This window comes from Micropterus dolomieu, linkage group LG02 (assembly GCF_021292245.1).
Source record: "Micropterus dolomieu isolate WLL.071019.BEF.003 ecotype Adirondacks linkage group LG02, ASM2129224v1, whole genome shotgun sequence".
Taxonomy (NCBI): Eukaryota; Metazoa; Chordata; class Actinopteri; order Centrarchiformes; family Centrarchidae; genus Micropterus; species Micropterus dolomieu.
Genome location: NC_060151.1, coordinates 12526853 through 12546191, shown reverse-complemented (window position 1 = coordinate 12546191; position 19339 = coordinate 12526853). Strand labels below are relative to the sequence as shown.

The following is a 19339-nucleotide window of genomic DNA, read 5'->3' as shown; positions in this document are numbered from 1 at the left end:
AAAACCATGTCGGACGTTTCTACAAGGAAGTGTTCAGCACCTTGGAGAGCGCCTCTCCTTCTGTAAACATGTTCTACCTCCTACATCTGCTTTAAAGGGGAAACCCACCGTTTAACCCTACTGAAAACAAGGGTTTAACTTGGTCCACCTGAAATATAAAAACAGGCATCACCATCCTCATAGATTCAGCTGAAGATGAGAAAGAAAAACGAGACAAAAACTTAAATTGACACGTTTTGTTTTTATTGAGTCAGGATCTTATGAGCTTTCGCATACAGTGGAAGGCAAGTCCTCAGATCAGATCCACAGAGACCAAGATGACTCACCAACAGGACTGCAGTATGGACGGAGACCTTAATCTCAACCCCCACACCCTCCAAAAAAACAGAAGGTCTGCTTCAAACAACAGTGAATGGATGGGACTGTCAAAATACAACACAAGTAGACAGCTGGCATGAATACTTTAACAGAGCACTGGATATGACATACACGTTTTCTCTCAAACAGTTTAGAAAAATAACATCTGTTGCACCGATTACTCTGCTTTGCTTCACTGAAGCAACTGTGCTGTGCAAGGTAAACAAGGTCACTTGAACACTCATATAGTGGCCAACTATTAGGCTATTTAAGAAAATAAGAAGGTCACATAAAACTAGGTAAAAAATTAAAACTAAGACAAAGTCAGGGAGCTTCACTATCCTTCTGAAAAGGCATTCATTGCACATCTCTGGAAGCTACTATCCCGTGGTAAACAACTCCTCTTTTCAACTAAGTAAAGGCAGCTTAAACTCTCCTGATCCCGCTAAAATAAAAACACAGTGTAACGTTACTGTTTACCAGTTTTGGTTGGTGGACTTTGAAATTAAATGTGACCAACCAATCTGTGAGGCAACCAGAGCACACAATACTGCATATTAACTGATACACAGGAGGTATGACATGCTATAGCCTTTGTCTAACCATATATCCAATATGCATTTAAAAGAAAAGTTCGTCATTCTAGGGAATAGGCAACCCTTATTCTCTGTCTTGTCAAGAGTTAGAAAGAAGATTGATACCACTTTAAAGATTGTATGGGCAGCCTCACTTCATTAGAACCTGAATGTATAGTACCTCCAAATAAAAACATGGTCCCGCCCAAGAAGTAGCCAACTATCTGTAAAACAGCGGCTTAAGCTTCGTATTTAACATGCAAACATGAGAGTAGTATCAATCGTCTCATTTAACTCTCTCTCGCAAAGAAAGCAAATAAACGTTTCACAAAACTATTCCTTTAAAGTTTTTTCTTCCCTGTGCTAATTTGGCTTTCTAGAGCCAAAAATTCATTTTTCAGCTTGACGGTTCATTCTTAACCTTAGAAACAGCCAACAAAACAATCTCAACTTAAAGGCCCACTGAAACCTTTTCTGAGGGTTTCCACTATATGAATGGTCTTCATCGGCAGGTCCTCAGTTGTCTGTAGCTGGATGTTTTGAGTTGAGATTGTTTTGTCTTCTATTTCAGAGGAATTTTGAATGCCTTGATGCTGCAGCTGTCTAGGCACTTCCTTTGACCAGAAAAACAACTCAAGAGTGGCTTTTTTTTGCGGTTGCAACAATGGACATCAAAGACAAGTTTACAACCAGTTCAGGGAACCAACAGACAAAACGAATACATTTTAAAAAAAGAAAATCACATGATTTACCACAGTAAACACAACTAAAAATGAAACAAGACTCTAAACATAAGAACCCTCACTCTTGTTTCCTTATTTTGTTCCTAATACAGGTTATAGTATTTAGTGATGTGTCTGTGCAGGGGAGTGACAGTGCAATTAGTTGCCTTAGAGTCTCTTGTAAAATGAAAAGACAAGTGATGTGACCTCATCACAACTTTTTAACTTTTCCACACTATAACCAAGTGACCTCTGTGTAACATTACAGTCTTACAGTAAAGTGCACTTCATCTGTCTGTTCCATTATGCATACATAACAATGCTTCAAAACAAGCATGATAATATGATTCAGAGGTTCCACTCTCCCTTGAAATGAAGATTGAACACAGTTTTGACAACTGCTTCCCGATTCTTTCAAAAGCAGAGGAAAGTTGAAAACTGTGCCCCCAGTCAGTTTTCAAACATGCACAGAGGGCTCTTTTTAAAGTCTGACCCAGACAAACCCAGACCGAAAGCCTGTGTGCCAGCAAAATAACACAATACAAGTAGCTTCGGTCTAACCATTCAGAAAACAATGACACAAGTCTTTTCGCTTCCAACCTTCTATGTGCAAAATTTCCAGCAGTCATCTCCTCCTCTTTTAAGTCTGTATTACCACTTATAACAGAGAATGTCTTGACTCCTCCTCGGGTAGATGTCTTGTTGTTTATGTGCCCTTGAGCTCTGAGTCAACCTCAGACGACATTTGGATTCACACAGGTTCTCTTGGAGCTCTCCAGTGCGGGCCAAGCTTCCCTTCACTCTTCCTGTGTATGTGCTGAAGTCTACAGTCTCTCCTCTCTTTGGGCTACCTGATCCGCCCATCGCTTTTGACTGGGGTCAATTCGGACTTGGGGTCTAGGGACAGAGAGCTCCAGGAGGTCTTGGAGCAAGGTCCCATGGCTGGGCAAGAGGAAGTCTGTGTGGCGCACATGTCGCCTGTAACCCAGAAGGTCCCTATGCTGCTGTCCACCCACTCATCAAGGGGCTGACCCACCAGCTGGGCTTTACGCTGGGCCTCCTGCATGGCAGGCTCCTGGGGAGGCAGCTTCAGCACAGAGTTCAGCTGCTGGAAGTTCTGCTCCAGGTAAAGGTTACCTGGAGGACCTGCATGGAGCCAGCCGTCCTCTTCTGGAGTGGATATTCAGATTTGCAGCCAAAGAGAAATTGAAAGGGGAAATTAGTTTTTACAAGACCCAGCAAAACTTTCCAGATGCTTTATCACATGATACATTTTAAACCTTCAATTAGTACAGGCGATATCCTTCCATCAGACCAAACAAAAACCAAATGCTCTGAATCCACGTCTCACCTTTGCGTAGTGGCTCTTTATCTTTGAAGGTCAAGGGTATGACAAGGAAGCGAACTTCCGCCACACGCTCCCACTGTTTTAACACCCGTACCGTCCAGGTACCTGGCCGCAGAGGACGCTGCAGCGGGGGTTTGTACTGGGTGTACTCTGCATCTACGTCCACGGTAATGTCATAAGATGCAGCCACCACCAGAGCTGGGTCGATCCATACAACAGTGGCTGTGAGGTTGGGACCACGTGCCCACTTCTGGACGGCCAGCGGTTCATTCAAAGGGCCGATCACCCCACCAAAGTTACGAAAGATTCTTTCTTTTGGATCCCACTCTGTGCCGATCTGCCAGGGAGAGAGACAAAAGGAATCACAGTCTGTAGAGTCCTGATCCGATAATGGTTATAATATGAATACAGCAAAACAACGTCATTTAACGCTCATAGTCTATTTGAGGACAAGGTGAGAGAATGTGTTTGCACTTTCTGCACTAGCCTTCCTCTCAATATTAACATATTCTTTAAACCAATTAAACTTTAATTAAAGTTTAGTTTTGGTCTGATAAAACCACCCATATCAGGAAAAAAATCTTCCTATACCACAGTTTTCTTAAGGTACCTTGATATGAAAAGTTTGCATAGGACAGAAACTTGAATGTAAGTACACTTACTTCAAGATTCTTGAGCCTTTCAAACTCTTTAAAGTTTGACTCGAGGACAAGCGTGGCTTGGGGAACTGCCCACATCTCCAGGGTCTCCCTGACGTTTGAACCCACAGCCAGGACCTCCTGCCGCACCAGGTATCCTTGGAAACGGTCGTCATAAAAGTACAAGTGTACAGATACAGGGTAGCCTACTGGTTCAAACCTGCAGTGAGTGGAAAAGACAAATCACACATAAGAGATGAAAATAAGTTCTATTCAGCAAAGGAATACACTTATTATATCATTCATAGATGCAAGAAAAAAGAAAACTAAACAGTGTCTTTGGACCTGCAAGCCTCCATGTTGCTCTGAGTAGTCACCAGATTCTTGAGGCCCAGGCGAAAGAAAGAGGCGTAAGCAGTAAGAGCAACGTCACTGAGTGAGCCCACGCCATCAGACTGCTCAAACAGATTCTCCCAGTACGCCTTGATGGCAACGGTGCCCGGAGCGTACTGGCCATACAGGTGTGTGTCCAGGATATCTATGGCCTCCTGGTTGACTGATGACTCAAACTTGCGGGCAAAGAACGTTGGACGGGTCAATTGCTGTGGATCAAAAAAGGCAAAACACAATAGAAGCCTTTAAAGACGCTGAATTAAACTGGGAAAACTACATGCCACTGCTGTCCTGCAGCTGGCTCCCATTTCCCGCTCACCTGGATCCGAATGAGGTCTTGTGGTTTGAAATCATTGGGAGAGCAGCCACACCAGTCGACAATGTGCTTGTACTGGCATTTACAGCCCAGCTTACGGTTCCAGTTAGTGACACGCAGGTTGTTGTCCACCAAAGTGTTGCACATGTGACTGTTCCCGAGCACTGTGTGGAAGAAGGACTGGGAAGAGAGGGAATAAATACATATGTCTCATGCTGTGCAATACAACCGACAAAGTGTGTAAACAGCTTCTAACCACCGACTCTAAATTACAGAAGGGTATGCCTCTATAGCACCAAACAACAGGAGACAAACCACTGCACCACACAGTCAGATAAACTCTAGTGAACCCTACTGTCATCTGGCACCTCTGCTGCACGCTGCGCCTTAAAGCCTAAAGTATTACATTATCTCCGCTGCTTGGCTCTTCTGACTTGGCAGGGGAGGAACGAGCACGAGACAGAGTTCTACGTCAAACTGTCTGTCTCAACCGCGGGAGATAAACACACCACCCGAGGCTTACTTACCTCAGCAGGGAGCAGGGCGTAGGAATAGAACTGCTTCAGCCCCGACACCAGGTCATCCTGGGAGTTGATGACGTACTCCACAAAGCGGCGGGTGAGCGCAAACCAATCGGAGCCGCCAGAGACCTCCAGGCCTTCCGGGATGCTGCGTTCGCCGAGGCGCCACATGTGGTTGTCGCACTCATGGAAGAGACGGTCAAGGCCCTGCTTCTTAATAAACCTTCAACGTGGAAGACAGTTTAAATTGATGTGTGGCGGAGACATTGTAGTGCTATCTGCAGCCTTCATCAAAGTAAATGATCAAACAAACTGTCTGAGCTACCAGACTGAGTTTAATAGTAGAAGAATCATTTTAATCATATTGCCTTTTGCCTCTCGCGTGTGATTTCAGTAGCATGGAATATTTTATTAATTGATCCCATTTGCTGCAGCAATCTTTCTACAGGATCCATAGAGTGAGTATATGTCCATACATCATCTACTGGTACCACTGAGCAACATTCCTGTCAAAGAAAATCTCAAACTATCCCTTTCATTTACTGGAGGAAAAACACTTTTGGATTAAATGTTGCCAAACAAATGCGTGTTTTATCTAGTCTGTGACTTGCAGCTGGCATACTCACCGGGCATTTTCTCTCCCGTGGGACTTGAGGAAGTTCTTGTCTCTTTGTTGTGACAGGAACGCCACCAGTTCATCATTGGTCCTGCAGGAGGGTGTTCAGGTGAGAATTAAAAGGAAGATGAGGCAAGAAAGACAAAATATTTTTAGAGGATTCCTTTGGAAATAAAATGCTGGCTTGAGTATGTCGATGGCTGTAAAATCAGCTGCTCTGGACAGGTTTTGGCTGGCGCAGGCTTGTCGGTGTGCATCCAACCACTTCAAGCTTATTACCCGATTGGGGTCGTTCAGGAGAACTAACAGCTGCTTTGATAGGTGATCAAAGCAGCCTCAGAAATGCTGCAAGAAAAAGTTTACTACCAGCTCTGTGATATAACAACCAAAACAATTTATAACAGTAAAAGTTAGTGAAGGTCAGCCAAAGGAATCAAATCTCCATGCAGTACTGAAAGATTAAGCCACCAGAATGTACAAAGTAACGTAATAACAGTGTTCCTCTGCTGACCAACCTGGTGGGGAAATCTGTAGCACTGAGGTTGATGAAAAAATCCCATTTCCAGTCCAGCATGGAGAGCAGGTCCTGCATGCTGTGTAGATAGGCCTTCAGCAGGCTGGCACCACCCCAGATGGTGACCATTCGCCAGGGCGTGGCTCGTATGTTTGGGTACTGCTGGGCTATCTGCAGGACCTCCCGATGCATGTAGCTGGACCGCTGGAGAATTTCAGAGCAGGACGTCAAACGGTTAATCAAGTGAGAACTGTGGTCCTACATCACAAACGCGATCTAGTTCCCACAGATCTGCAGCTGCCACTGTGCCAAGAAAACCACACAAAGCTGGCTCATGATGAGGGAAGAGAATCTGATCTATGCCGAACAACAGCCACACGGTGCTTTGTATTGTGGGTCAGCGTGATGATAGAAAGAACATAAAAAATGAGCTCCCCCTCCCCCTTGTAACCAATCACCTTCTCAAAGTGGCAATAGGAGACAGCAACACAGAACAAAGATGAACTGAGCTTAAAGGATGCTCTGTAAAAAAAAATTTATATCAAAATCAAGCAGGGATTAAACTTTAGGAGGAAAAATCGGATGAGATAGAAGAAGAGCCAAGCAGCTGTCAGGCTTTCTAAAGAGACATTATAAGTGGTGAGAGATACAGCTACAAGTGAGCATGTGTGACCATTTGTCTGAAGCCAAAATCTGTTGGTTCAAAAGACCTTTGATTTAATATCCCCTTGAAGCTAAATTAGATTAATTACAAACTAATTAACAACCAGCCTGTTTCCAAAATAAACACAGCTAATAAAAGCTTCTCAAGCGATAAATGGGCAGTTTAAGAGGAAAAGACACTTTAAATTAATTGTTGAGGAACACAAAGTCCAATTGTGTTTAGTGAAGCACAAACTGTGTGCTACTGACTCTGTCCTGTATTATATAAAGAGCGGGCATTTAGTACACGAACCGGGCCAAATTATTTCTTCTATAAAGCCTTAAATTTAGCCAACACGCCTTAAGACTTTGCAAGAATGTGTGGGTATCCTGTTAGGGCTGGCACGACTCATCAACACAATCAATTTTGAATGATTTTAGTCGGCACATCGCACTGAAGTAGAGCGCAGAACAAGCTGCAGCTAAAAAAACCCTAAAGTTTGGGAGTATTTTAGACAGAGATCCAACAACATGATGCTGTATAAGCTCTGCAAACTGGAAATGAATGATATATATCACAGCAGCAGACGGCAGTGCAAATCCTGTTAACTTTTTCTTCCTATGTACAGTATATTAGGATTATCAGCATGAGGAGCATGTTTTTGTTGGTAGTCGTCCATTAAAATAGATTTTCTAAATGTTTCTTCATCAAAATTAAGACTCATTTTAAAATATAATACTATTGTCATTATTCTAATGTGTTTTATGTGTCTCTTTATCAGGATGATGATAGAAAAAATATTAAATGGGACAAGTTTTTGATCGTCATATTAAGTGATCACTTGAATTATCTTCGTGAAATCAATAAATTATTTTTTAGATGAACTGACCAATTTAAAAAATAGAGACTTATCAATCAAAAAATAATGGTCAGATGCAGCCCTAATCCTGGTCGTGTCCATAAAGGAGACAACAGCAGAGGAAAAGGCAACAGGATGACAGCCCTAAACTCACAGTCTGTACCTGTAGATGTAGGGACACAGAGAGGTTTGGGAGGTGGAGCTCAGAGGAGCTGGTAGACTGATTCCAGTACAAACTGACCTGGTTTACAGCCTCGTCTCTCAAATAGGCTTTTGCCTCAGAGATAGATGAGGGTGAGTGTCTAAGATGGTGGCTGTGGTATGACTGTCCCACTGACTCCGTATTAATCACTGCCTCCACTGAGCCTCTTCACCGTCCCTTGGCAGCAGAACAGAGCAACTCCCCAGGACTCAATAACCTTTCCGGCTGCACAGGTGCACTGACGACAGGCACCCGTTTCTCTGCTGTCTGCACTACACACCTGAGGTCTTGGCCTCCGTATCACCAGGCAGCCATACATTTCTCTTTTGCCTTCCGGCTGCACGAGAGCAGACGTTTGCTCAACTAAATCCAGCCCCTAAGAATAACCACACTTTACTCTATCCAGGCTAATCCCCTTTACCACACTGTGAGACCCGTGGGATGAGTTTAACCTTCATAATGCAAGAAGACCTAACCGGTAAAAGCATTTGTGAGCTCAGTGCATCCAGCACCAAGCAGGGTGCACAATACACTTCAGCATAAGCATAAATAAACAATACTGTTGACTGTTCCACAACAAAGAATGAAATGTCTCTTATTTGGAGGTTTCTATCGTGATCCATGCAGAATTACGTTTGTCTGTGAGCAACTGTGATGCCAAGGCACTGTGACCATCTTTTAGGACTTACCTTGTCCACATGGATGTAGTAGTAGTGGTCGCGGTGGTATATGGCTTTGATGAGGCGCTTGAGCTGCCGTACAGCACGGCCGTGGACCATCAGAACGAACACCACTCTGACAGGGTTCTCCACTTCAGACAGGTTGTTGTCCAGGTCCTCAATGGCTTGGGCTTGATTTGATACACCTGGGCAAAGAGGGCAGAGGCATAAAGCACTGACTCAGTAGGGTCTGGAGAGTTTCAAAGAATAATATCTTGTAGGCTGGGTGTTGATGAAGACACACGCTGCGAACAGTGTTCACTGAAACACACAGACAAACCAGAGTGTCTTCTACAGTGCAACCCCTAAACTATCCTACAGGTGTGTACTACAGCTATGCACAAGTTCGGTGTGTATAAAATCAAGAGATACATGTGATTTGTGACGTCTATCCCCTACACTGCATCATAACAGCAAACGTGCGTCTGATTCTCACATCGCACGAATTCTTTAAATATGCACTTGTTACGTCATTTAAACAAACTATGTAACCGTTTCAGCTGTGCGCTCGAGATCAGACAGGAGATGTAACCACTCATTTAAAAGATGAGTACTTACTATCTTCCTATGTTTTAAACAGAAGACACACGTTTTATATTTAGAAACAGATGTTTCTTTGCTGGAAATGACACATTACAGCCAGCAGCTGGTAGGTTGTTATTAGTGACGGTCATTTACCTTGATAAGGCTACTCCAGCTCACTGGCGATCTCCCTCCAGCCAGCTGCCACCTTGTTTAGGTTTTTGTATACAAATGAGGAGGATTGGCAAAGACAACTCCTCATTTCAACTTCATGAATAAACCAATCCATGTCCATGCAGCGCTTTCAATGCAAGCGACAGGAATAAATACAAACATGGCGTCTGACAAATGTTCAGCTAAAAACGGCGTGCAGCACCAGTCAAGACATTCCAATACAAAACAATGCAATTGAACCGATTTTGTCACATTCTCTAAGACACACACACACAGTGTTGGCAACATCCACTACATTATTGTGGAAATTTTACTTGTATTGATCCCAGTGGGTAAAAAGTTATTGTACTAGAACAAATCCTACTGACTTTATAAAATGCATATTCTCAAGTGTGTACGATCTCTCTGTGAGACAGACTTTGGTTAACTGTAAACCCCAATATCTCCATATAAACACTGTCATGACAGGTTTACATGAAGAGACAGTATGATTATATTAAATTATCACCCAGTCCAAGTTGGGTTTTTTAAAAATGGAGGGGCTATTTTATTGATGTATGAACACATTGAGAGCATGTGTTGAACCACACCACAAATTTAAATGAAAATGTTTGAAATGAAAATCTATAAATGAGTAAAACTGAGACTAATAAATGATCAAAATCTCAGTGTGTAGATTCTCTGCAACTTTATTATCATCACGCTATCTGGGCACATGTTAAAGGGTTCTCACCGAGCTGGGGGCAATACTGAGGAAGTGCGTCTGGCATGAGCTCCCCGGCCTGATGCTGACACACGATGTTGGCGATCTCCTGTCGACACTGCTGCGACCCGGCGCGATGAAGGGCGGACAGCGCGTCCTTGCCTATGATATCACATTTAGGCACAAAGTCACTGCTTGGGGCTTGGTGCGCCCCATCCACACTGCCCGGCTCCCCCTGTATGACAGCAGCAACAGGTAACTTGGCTGCCCCGTCTGGGGCACCCCGGGTCTCGCTGAAGTTACGGCTGCTGGACAGATCATGGAGGACAACAACATCCGATCCAGCTCCAGCCACACCCTGCTGCTGGGGAGACTTCAGCCTGATGCTGGGCTTTTCTCCTTTGCGGCTCATCCCTCTCCTCAGCGCACTGGCGGCGGTGCCCCCCGTCCTCTCCAACTTGCCACTCCATCTGCCCTTGTTCCTCCCAGACAAAGAATTGTGCTTCTCCCAATGTGTAGCATCTCTCTTGGGATCCTGGCTGTTGTGGTCAGGCAGCTTAGACCGACGTGTTTTTCTCTGAGGAGAGCAGAAGAAAGCAGGTCAGAGAGGGAAGGACATTGAATGAAAACACATTTCAAATCCAGATTTGTTACTAGTCATTCTGCTGGAACGTCTCAGACGCCTCCTCTCAACAGACACACTACTGGGAGAAGGTGTTGATTCTCAATCCAACACCGACATCAGAGGAATGAAGACCGCCACTAAGACAACAGCTGAAAGAGCCCCAGAGGGACAGATGTGTTTACTTGGTTTAGATTTTTTATTTTTTCAGTTCTCTGATCCAGGTTATTTTTAGCTGAGCTTCTGCCTTTTTGTGGAGCTAATCTGTAAAAAGCAGTTCTGGATAGCCACACACACACACACACACACACACACACTGTAGAGACCTCAACAACCTCTGTCAGCACCCACTGGCAAAAAATGCCTCTAATTGTTCACACACACCTCAACACACAGCGAAACTGAGCATGGAGCTACTGCATTACAATATTTACACAACTGCAGACAGCGACTGTGTTTGTTTTTGGATAACACACAAACACAGATATATTACACATTAGCAAAAGCTTTGTATTATTATCATTTGTCCTTAAGCCTAGTTCACACTACACGATTTTTAGCCCTATTTGACGGTCAGCGAGCATGGCTCCCCGACACATCGCAGACGCCAGCCAGATATCTAGCATGCCAAATATCATGAGGAGTCGGCCGACTCGACATCCACATCCAGCCAAAGAGAGCAGGCAGCTACCTTTTCTCTGCAAAACCCTTTTTACTCCCCTCCAGCTCTCTCTGTAACTCAGACAATCCCTGCTACCTGCATGTGCTAATCCATTCTTTCACTAATTTTCTTTGTCTTTATAATTGCTATCTTTATAATAACAAACAACAGCTGTTTTGTCTGTAGGTTCGCATCATTTCCGTTTCACATTTCACGTGTGTTTTCTTGACAAAACGTGGTTTGGAGACCAGCGTCGGGTGATACAGCCGCTCTCAGCGCGTGTAGTGTGTGACCCCTTGTAATCGATCAGTCACGTAGTGTGAACGCCACAACGACATCAAGACTCCGGTCACAAAACGGCAAGTTGTGTAGTGTGAACGGCACGGCCATCGGCCAACGCTGAAAGTCGTGTAGTCTGCACAAGCCTTAAGGGAAGAATAAACTCCAAGAAATGTGCTGCTGAGTTGTGCTCCTCCGATAGAAAATTGAAGTTGGCCTAACATAAATGTTTATGTTTCCCAACATTTCATCAGCCTAAATATTGTTTACTCATCTAAAATGTAGGCGAAAGTTTTAGTTCAGTGTCAGTGTTTCTGTTTTTGTAGTGAGGTACTGTAATAATGTGAGGATACAGCACAACCATCACTAATCTGGGTTTCTTCTTCCTACAGTATAATCATTTTACTGCATGAGTATAGAGAGAATGTGTCTCACTGGAGCACAAAATCACACCTCCAAAAATGAATAAGGACTTTTTAAATCAGGCAAACAGCATCACAGCTTTGGCATCGTAGATTACTGGATCACAAAAAAAAGCCGTTCAAAATGTGCACATGGAGAAGAGGAAGGAGGACAGCGAGTGGGCTGAGAGCGCTCTGCCTCTGTCAGACGATGTGGCAGAACGCGGGCTTACTTGCCACACGCTGCTGGCATGCCGACAGGCCCAGAGACGGGTTAGGGAACAAAAGAGGGAACGGAGCTGCGTCGTGGGACGAGGAGCCAGATAATACACTGCCAATAAACCAGCTGCCAACCAACACAGCACAGTCAGCTACTGATCGCCAACTGCACTCTCAAACCCATTACAGTAAGAGGCATTGTGGAGCCTAGTTACATACCAGCCGTTGGAGTCCAAGCCTCTTTCAGTGAGTTTACATGCACTTGAATAACCTGATTATGGTCAGCTCTCTGCAGAAACCTGATGTCCTGAACGTCACCTAAACACAAACCCTGGGTTCGTTTAATGTGGATAAAGGATTAAGAGACTGCCGTTTCACACAGCTAGATTTCTGCTAAATAAACTCAAGTGGCCTTTTGGATTTCGTGATCTGATTTCTCAGAACAACAACATTTTTATGCGCATGTAAATGCAGTCTTTGTTGGAAAAGGTCAGTTTAACAGTCAACACCTTTTCTATTCTGATTTTGGTCTCAGCTTTGACTCAGACGCAAATTGAAGCATCAAAATAACAGTTCATATTTTAGGAATTAATTATGATAAAAATATTTGTGTTAAACATCGACATCCTGCAAAATATTAGAACATTTCACATTTCCTCCAACAGCGGTGGTAGCCTACATTTTCTTTCTATGGTGAAGTCTATGCCTTTTGTCGGTCAGCGTTGATAAAGACTTTCTTTGCGAGAGTAGATGTTCTTACACACAAGACACAAGCATGCAGCAGGGGCTAACGATTCAATTTTCCTTATCACTCATTTTCACAGCTTTTAATTAACACCATCATGTATTGATTCAAAGGCAGGCTAGGCAGCATCTTTACTTTCCAATTAAAGTCGAGTGAAACCATATCAGCGTCGCCATCTGCTGAAGCGGGAAGTAGCAACAAGCACTCAGCTTTGCAGGAGAGAGCGGGCAAGCAGAGGGTGACACAAGGATGACTGAGTCTTCTTCTTCCGTCCTCAATATATTACCCCCCCTTTTTTCTGTACCAGGGCTTTAAATAATGCATGTGGCTGTGTTCACACATGCACAGCAAGCCACTGATCAGAGCAGATGCAGAAATTAACACGGAGACCACAGAGCATGGAGGAATCCAGCTCCTCTCGCTCATGTTGGCAATATCAGACGAGCCTCCCTGACCGAACACGCACAGTTGAGAGGTGAAGCGATGATTAAAAAGCATCCCTAAGCCTGAAATGTGATTCTGCAAAGACGTGCTGACATTTGCATAGACGTCTGCCAACATAGTTGCATATCAGGCTGACATATGCAGTGAGCAGCAGTGTCATGTTTTTGAAACCAGAGTTCACAAGAAATGAATGAGACCTGTTTTCAACCTTAAATTATTCATGAAAAGCTATTTTGGATTATTAACAAAACGAAGCTATCTGGACAGCAAATACTCGCCGTGTTGAGATTGGTGTGAACTTTCTGCTGATTTACAATCCTTGGTGAGCTACACTTCACCAAAAACCCGTACAGACATTCCTCTATATCTTTGCTGAAGCATGTTTAAGCCTGAGTGCACCTGAAGCGTATAATATAACAGGTGATAGAAGTCAAAAGAAACGTTACTTCTGCAATATGAATGACATGTCACATTGCCCTTATTTTCCACATTTAAAGGTGTTCAAAGGGACACGGATTACTTCATCTAGGCTGACATCACTCATATTAAATGTAAAGTAAGTACAGCGCCAGGAACCAGCTTTGTGTTTATCCTACAGTAAAGTGAATTAATCCACATCATTGTCTGGGTCACAGACAACCATCATAACCCTTCTTTTCCCTTATCTGATAAACCTGAAGCCACTGCATTACATCTGCTGCTTGTCTCACCCTCCAAGACACAAGATCTCAAATCCATACATGTTAGGAGGAACAGTATCCACAGCCCACGCTTATCACTATACAGGGACAGCAGAGCTCCCAACTCAGGTTTTAGCCTGCACTCCTCTGCATCTCTATCAGAAGGCACAGTCCTCCGGTCACATCTGTTAACAACTCCCCTTACCCTTATTTAGAGGAGGAGCAGGCACTGCCTCAAGGTAATGTATGAGGGAGACACAGAGAGAAGCTACCCACGGTGGACTTGGTTCATGTTAAAATAAATTTGCTTCAGTGGTGTGTGTGCAGTGGAGGCAACTCTCTACTCAACTTCAGCCTTTATCCCTGGGACATGCTCCCTCTCTGGCTGTTTTGGTATGATTCAAAGCCCAGTGAAGGTCACGGAGACAAGAGCAACCCCCACAGAGAAAGGCCTCTGGTAGATATAAACAAGCATAAGACAAAAAAGAAATAAAAGTACAACAGATGCAGAATGTCCTGTGACAGCTGCATGACGCACGGCAGCTCATACTGATGAACTGTTAACGATCAATGAATCATAACTGAGTCCTGTCGCATGTTACCAAAAAGTTGCATCACTTCATAGACATCGTCTTACTCTTAGAGGAGTAACTTTAGCACGGGGTTTGTCTATCCGCCCATCACATTTTCTCAACACCCAAGTGACTATAAATTAAATGTAATGGTGATTATCACCGGTGTGCAGCCCCCTGCTGCCTCTTAAACAAGTTAACTAACTTACCACACAACGAGTCACTTACTGCCAGTACCAGTAATGTCATAGTTATGAGCCTGTAGCCCAGCGTACTGTACTGTACTGTACTGTACTGGTCTCGTGTCGTGGTCAGGGACAGACAGACTGGGCTGGTCCGGTTGTATTGAAATGTTTCGGAGCTGCTAACTTAGCTAACACCAGCTAGCTCTACTGTATCATAACACACAGTGAGCTACGCGCTAATGTTAGCTCTGTAATTAAACCGAATCACTGCCGCGCCACAAATAACCGGAGAGACCGTAGCTCACCTCTGCCTCGCCCTCTTCCAGACTTCTCAGACTCCATACCACAAGCCCTTGGATCAGGAGGATAGTTAACGCGGCGGCAATCGCTAGTTTATATCGTCGGAGGAGCTTCTGCACTCGAGCGCTGGCCACCATTTTTCCGACTCTGGTCGACTGGGAGCGCGCGTGCATTCGCATTCTGAACTGCGCGCGCACGCCGTGTCGCTTGAGCCATCCTCAAGTTGCTGCAAAGTTTCGTCCCCCAAAACTTATAAATCTGTGTCGATTTAGCTATTTCTTACACGGTGTGTTTTAATGTAAAACATTGTTAAGAGCAAAAGTTCGCTGGGTGTGAGGAGGGCCCTTCAGAGGGTCACCTGACAAAATAATGTAGGCTATAGGCCTCATAGGTGTCATTTACACTGGGGACGCTGGGGACATGTCCCCACCACATTTTGAAACGGCTGATTTTGTCCCCATCACTTTTTGAAAGCATTTCTTAAAAATGTTCTGAAAAATTGCTTGCACCAAGAAATGTTAACTAACAAATGAAAAGGTTTTGAAAAAGGTTTATTTGCACAACAAGAAAACATGCAGTGCAATTTAATAGCCTATAGAAGAAACAAACGTAAAATGTTAAAAAAGTAACTTAAGCTAAAAGAAATCAAGCTGCTGATTGCTACATTATATTCTGTAATATTTTTATATTTATGAATTGTCACATGCCAGTTGAATTTCTCTTTATATAAATAAAGACATTTCCACCATGAATTGGAGCAGAAAATGTCTCCAGAATGCAGGAAATTAATTGTTTAATGCTCAAAATCTTCTGGGGGAGGACTCCCAGACCCTCCACTTATATATATTCAGCATTTCATATTCATATTTCTTCAAAATAGTGTTAAAAATCTTCTCATCTTTTTTTTGACCATTGTCAAGTCTGGTGACACACTTGTATAATCACGCCCCTATTCTGAGCCTTTATGTCCCCACCACTTTTCAACACAAAGTGACACCCTTGATAGGCCTATTCTTTTGCTTTTTTGTTGTGAAACACTGGAAGCTTTCGTCTCGTCTGGCCTCCAAAATCATTCAACTGAAATGATCCAGGAAGGAAACACAGGTCCACACTAATCACTAAGGCCTTGGTGATGAGGAGCCATGTTTTAAGGGATTACAAGCAAACACGCTTAAATCACCGAAGTGAGAAATACAAGTCAAATTACAGGATTTATTGACAATTTACATTTCTGGTCCTGAACTTGTCCTCTGCCAACGACCTTCAACATCTTAATCACTATAAAGTACTACTGACTTATTACTACACATTTACATCAGATAATGATAGATAACGATGATTACTAGAGAACAGACTGGGAGATCCTATAATAATGAATCATTGGGTAGTGATTAGTTCATGAGTATCTGTGGATCGCTCAAACTGGTCACTTTCTTCAGGAGTCATTCCTGATTAACTCTCAATGATGAAGTAATGATTCAGCACAATAACTACTAAGTATGATACGCCACCTAAGAGTAAGTAATCATAAGATAACGAATAAGTAATGAGGGACTACTTAACTACTCAGTATGGGCACTACTTTACTTTGGCTACACCAAAACAGTAACCAATAGTTAAGTAATTAGCAATGTAGGAGTTATTACTTGTTAATCAGGAACGACTCATGAAGAAAGTGGTCAGTATGATCAATTTACAGATTTTAATGAACTAATCATTACCTAATGATTCATTAATATCTCCCGGTCTGTTCTCTAGTAACTCACCAATATCTCCGATATGGCCCTACATTAGGAATTATTAGGGAAGTAGGCCTACTAATAAAATGATTCATCAATAATCAAGTAGTTTCCAATTCATTCCTCACACATTTTTTAATTAAGTGATCATTAAAATCTGATTAAGAGTTACTCTATTTAACTTTAACTATTTACTAATTGTTCCCTAGCAGTGGATAAGACACATGCCTTGGTGTGAGACACCTGGGTTCAATTCCCCAATGTGACACATCAATGTGTGCCTGAGCAAGACACTTAACCCCTAGTTGCTCCAGAGGCGTGCGACCTCTGTCATATATAGTAAAATGTAAGTCGCTTTGGATAAATGTAATGTAGCAGTTGGTTCCTCTTTCATTCCTCATTTGTTTCCTGGTAACTATTAAACATTGTGTCCCTTAATGCAAAGTTTTTCCTTTTTTCTGCTTCTTCAAACACAAGAGAAAGAACCCCTCCCACCCCCCTCTGGACAATAAACGCAGCAGCCTACACCAATACAAACATTAAACATACAATTTAATGTTTCAATTGCTTCAATTTTATTTAAATAGCCCCAATTCATAACAGAAGTTATCTCATTGCACATTTCATATCAAGCAGGCATAGACTGTACTCTTTGTAATATTATTTGCAGAAACCCAAAAATTCCCACCATGAGTATAAGCATTTGGCAGTGTTGCAAGGAAAAACTCCCTTATAGAAACCTGAGCAGAACCATGACTCAGGGTGTGTGCGGCCTTGACCGGTTGGGTATTGCCCAACACTTAGAGATGTAAAATAATAATGGTTGTGGTAATAAAAAATATTTAATGATAATAAATAGGACTATAATAGTATTTGTAGCAGCAGGTATTGAGCAGGAACACAGCTCCACAGCTTTGAACACAGAAACATCTGAAAGTGACCAAGGAGAGAGGAGAAGGTTGAAAAGAACGGGAGAGGGAAGAAGTTGAGTTAGTAACATGCATTAATGTCAATGCGCACAGATGGAGAGGGAGAGGAGGAGAGAGGAGCTCAGTGCATCATGGGAAGCCCTCCTGCAGGCTAGGCCTATAGCAGCATAATTAAGGGACGGTTCAGGACTCACCTGAGCCAGCCCTAACTATAAACTTTATCAAAGAGGAAAGTGTAGAGATGGCATCTGCCTCCTGAACCCAAACTGGGACTTGGTTCCACAAGAAAGGAGCTTGATGATTAATATTGTCTCATTTTTAACATTATGTGAAAAAGAAACTCTCACTTTGATATTAGCTCTTGTAGACCCATAAATAAATCATATGTTTATGTTTTAAAACATGTGAAGATGTTTTTAAAAGTAAATCAAACCAATAGTGATGTGATGTTTGTGAACTCTTTCATTCTCTGAGGACTGCAAAATAATTTGGCTCATATTTGATGTTGCCTCTTACATGCTGCAGAGCTTTTATTTTTATATCACAAGATATTCCCATGGAGTCCCTAACATTTTCTCCAGTACACATCTTCAATTGAATGCAGTCTTTTATTTATCTTATTTGTGACCTTACAACCCACCTCTCACCTTTATAGGCCCAATATTTTTGTCAGGGTGCAGCTTCTCAGCAGACTCAAGTTAGAGTTGATTTCCTTCTCCTCAAAAGAAGTAGGAGGCCCATAATAAAAAAAGTCTTGATCAAAGCCAAGTCTGTGGAGACCAAGAGATTCATTCAAATGTTTTCTTTGCATTCAAAGCACAGGGTGCATGTAGTTAACAGAGATTGTATCAGATCATCCTTGTCACCATGAATAAACAAATTTTTTTTAACAATTTTTATCCACATTACTTAAACCTATTGGTTTATAAACTTCATTGGTATTCTTTATATATATATATATATATATATATAGAGCTGCCTGATTTTGGCAGATTGTTTACTGTGGCCTTACTGTACAGTTAGGATTACAGTTAAGTCATAACCACTTCTTTCTTTAAAAAAAAAAAAAAGAAGTAGAAGATAAAATCTAAAAATCTAAGACGATCCACAGCACAGCTTTGGCGTAATACCGGGTTGCACAGCATGTCTCTAATCTCAGGTTCAGATCTGCAATGCTGGAGATTCTACCAATAAAAAAGAAGAAGCTAAAAAACAACAAGTTAAAGGGTGTCAAGTGACAGTTCAGATTGAAAAACAAGGCATATTTTTCATAGTCCCCACTATGAATACTAATGCTACATTGTGGCTCTTTGTTTGTATAGAAAACAACTCAGGACGGGTCCCCCACAGTCTCCAGGGTAACGGGACCCCAGCTCAGGCATCCACTGTGTTAACCTACTGATCTGGATGCCAGTGATTAGACGGGGGAGGAAGCAGCAGCAGCACTACTTTCTAAACACGACTGTGATCCCAGTATAATAAGGAATATCGGCTGGATGTTGAAATTACCGCACGGATATTACGTGTTATACTGCCGTTTTTGGAGCCCCATTCCAAGTCAGAAATCTTCTTCTGCACATTAAAAAAATCTATGTCAATTAGCCTAAGTAATAATAAGTCTGTTGGCCTTAGTGGCTGTTGCTCCCTGTCAGTGCCAAACCATAAACCAAACACCGCAGCCGTCCAGAGCGACGTCACGCGGAGAGGGCGTCCGTGCGCCTGCCCGGGCTTCATACGCGCT

General features: G+C 42.8%; 1 protein-coding gene across 2 annotated transcripts; it reads right to left on the bottom strand.

The window, feature by feature from the left end:
* Window positions 1-221: 221 nt before the first annotated feature.
* xylt2 (xylosyltransferase II) lies at window positions 222-15088 on the bottom strand. Of its 2 annotated transcripts, none has more exons than XM_046033801.1 (11): window positions 14936-15088; window positions 9853-10399; window positions 8394-8569; window positions 6002-6204; window positions 5497-5577; window positions 4877-5093; window positions 4353-4529; window positions 3986-4242; window positions 3665-3860; window positions 3006-3339; window positions 222-2824 (listed from the first exon to the last, which is right to left on the bottom strand). In XM_046033801.1, exons 1-11 carry the CDS (start codon window positions 15065-15067, stop codon window positions 2502-2504), a joined length of 2643 nt encoding a protein of 880 aa, XP_045889757.1. In that variant the 5' UTR covers window positions 15068-15088; the 3' UTR covers window positions 222-2501. The 2 variants fall into 2 exon arrangements, with proteins under 2 accessions (XP_045889757.1, XP_045889762.1); XM_046033806.1 differs by having other exon boundaries at window positions 222-2821.
* Between the last annotated feature and the right edge of the window lie 4251 nt (window positions 15089-19339).